Here is a 1,235-nt window from a genome sequence, read left to right on the forward strand (position 1 = left end):
ATTTTTTTTTCAATTAAAATAAATAAATTATATAAATTTACGTGTATATAATAAAGAAAAAAAAAAGAAAATTTTATATGCTGTAAAATGTTCCATCGATTTTACGACTGAAGCCAGGATTTGTTTGATCTGTATGAGGACCATCGATTGCCAACTTGATACTACTTGGATGAATTCTCTCAATTGCCATCATTTGTGCAGCAAAATTTTTTCTTCTTGGTTCTCTTTCACGTGAATCATCATCCTTTTCATCTTGATCATTATGAGAACGTTTATTTTTTATTGATGATAATTTATTATTATTTCTTTGTCTATTTCCAACAACTGGTTTTGGTCCATTTTTTCGTCGAGAAGATACTGATGATCGTCCACGTGATTTACTTCTTGCTGATCGTCCACCTGATTTATTTTTACCAATTCCACCACCACGACCACTTTTATTGACTTTTTTTTTATTATTAATCATAGTATTATTATTATTATTATTATGACTTTGTAATTTTTTATTATTTTTATTTGTCTTATAACTGTTGTTGTTGTTATTATTTGTTTTCATTTTTGTTTTATTTACAGTTGTTGTTTTATTTTTTATTGCTGATGATCCAGAGTATGATGCTGATGATGATTTTCTTCTATTTGTATGATTTGTGGTATTTGTGGTATTTGTATGTTTTGGAATTGATTTCATTGATAATGAAATTTGACCAGATGCATTCTAAATTAAACATAATAATGTAAATGTCATTAAATTAAGTTGCAGGATAATTATTATATATTTACATTAATTTCATTTCGAAGAACTCTCCATGTTTCCATGTTCAATGATTCTGGCTGCATTGGAACATACATTTTTGGTACGTTACAATCCTCACTGTGAATATAAATTGAAGATAATGCAAAATCCAATGCATCAACTGGTACCTGAAATATAATTATAAATTATTATTAAATTAATTAATTAATTGACAAAAAAGTATTATTTTTTTAATAATTTCATTATTTACCAATTCATCATTTTTTATTAGGCGACTGTCTCGACGAATACTTGTAAGAGTGTGATGAGAAAAAAGACGTTCATGAGTTCGTACTTTGCTCCACCAATCTCGATCATTTATTGAGACATTATTTGACAATGTTGGACCAGGTGGCATCCATTCACCTTCACTACTCATATCAGGAACAGGATATGGATTCCTCATTTTCTTTAATTTAATTTGTAAAAATATATAAAAATA

At 27.3% G+C, this 1,235-nt stretch overlaps 1 protein-coding gene across 1 annotated transcript; it reads right to left on the reverse strand.

Moving 5' to 3' along the window:
• On the reverse strand, positions 1-1,235 carry LOC122849314 (LIM domain-containing protein A-like). The gene is made up of 4 exons (XM_044148005.1): positions 1,005-1,235; positions 781-921; positions 536-715; positions 1-448 (listed from the first exon to the last, which is right to left on the reverse strand). The coding sequence occupies exons 1-4, from the start codon at positions 1,197-1,199 to the stop codon at positions 74-76; spliced, it is 891 nt and encodes a 296-aa protein (XP_044003940.1). The 5' UTR covers positions 1,200-1,235; the 3' UTR covers positions 1-73.

Source organism: Aphidius gifuensis, linkage group LG2, assembly GCF_014905175.1.
Source record: "Aphidius gifuensis isolate YNYX2018 linkage group LG2, ASM1490517v1, whole genome shotgun sequence".
Lineage (NCBI taxonomy): Eukaryota > Metazoa > Arthropoda > Insecta > Hymenoptera > Braconidae > Aphidius > Aphidius gifuensis.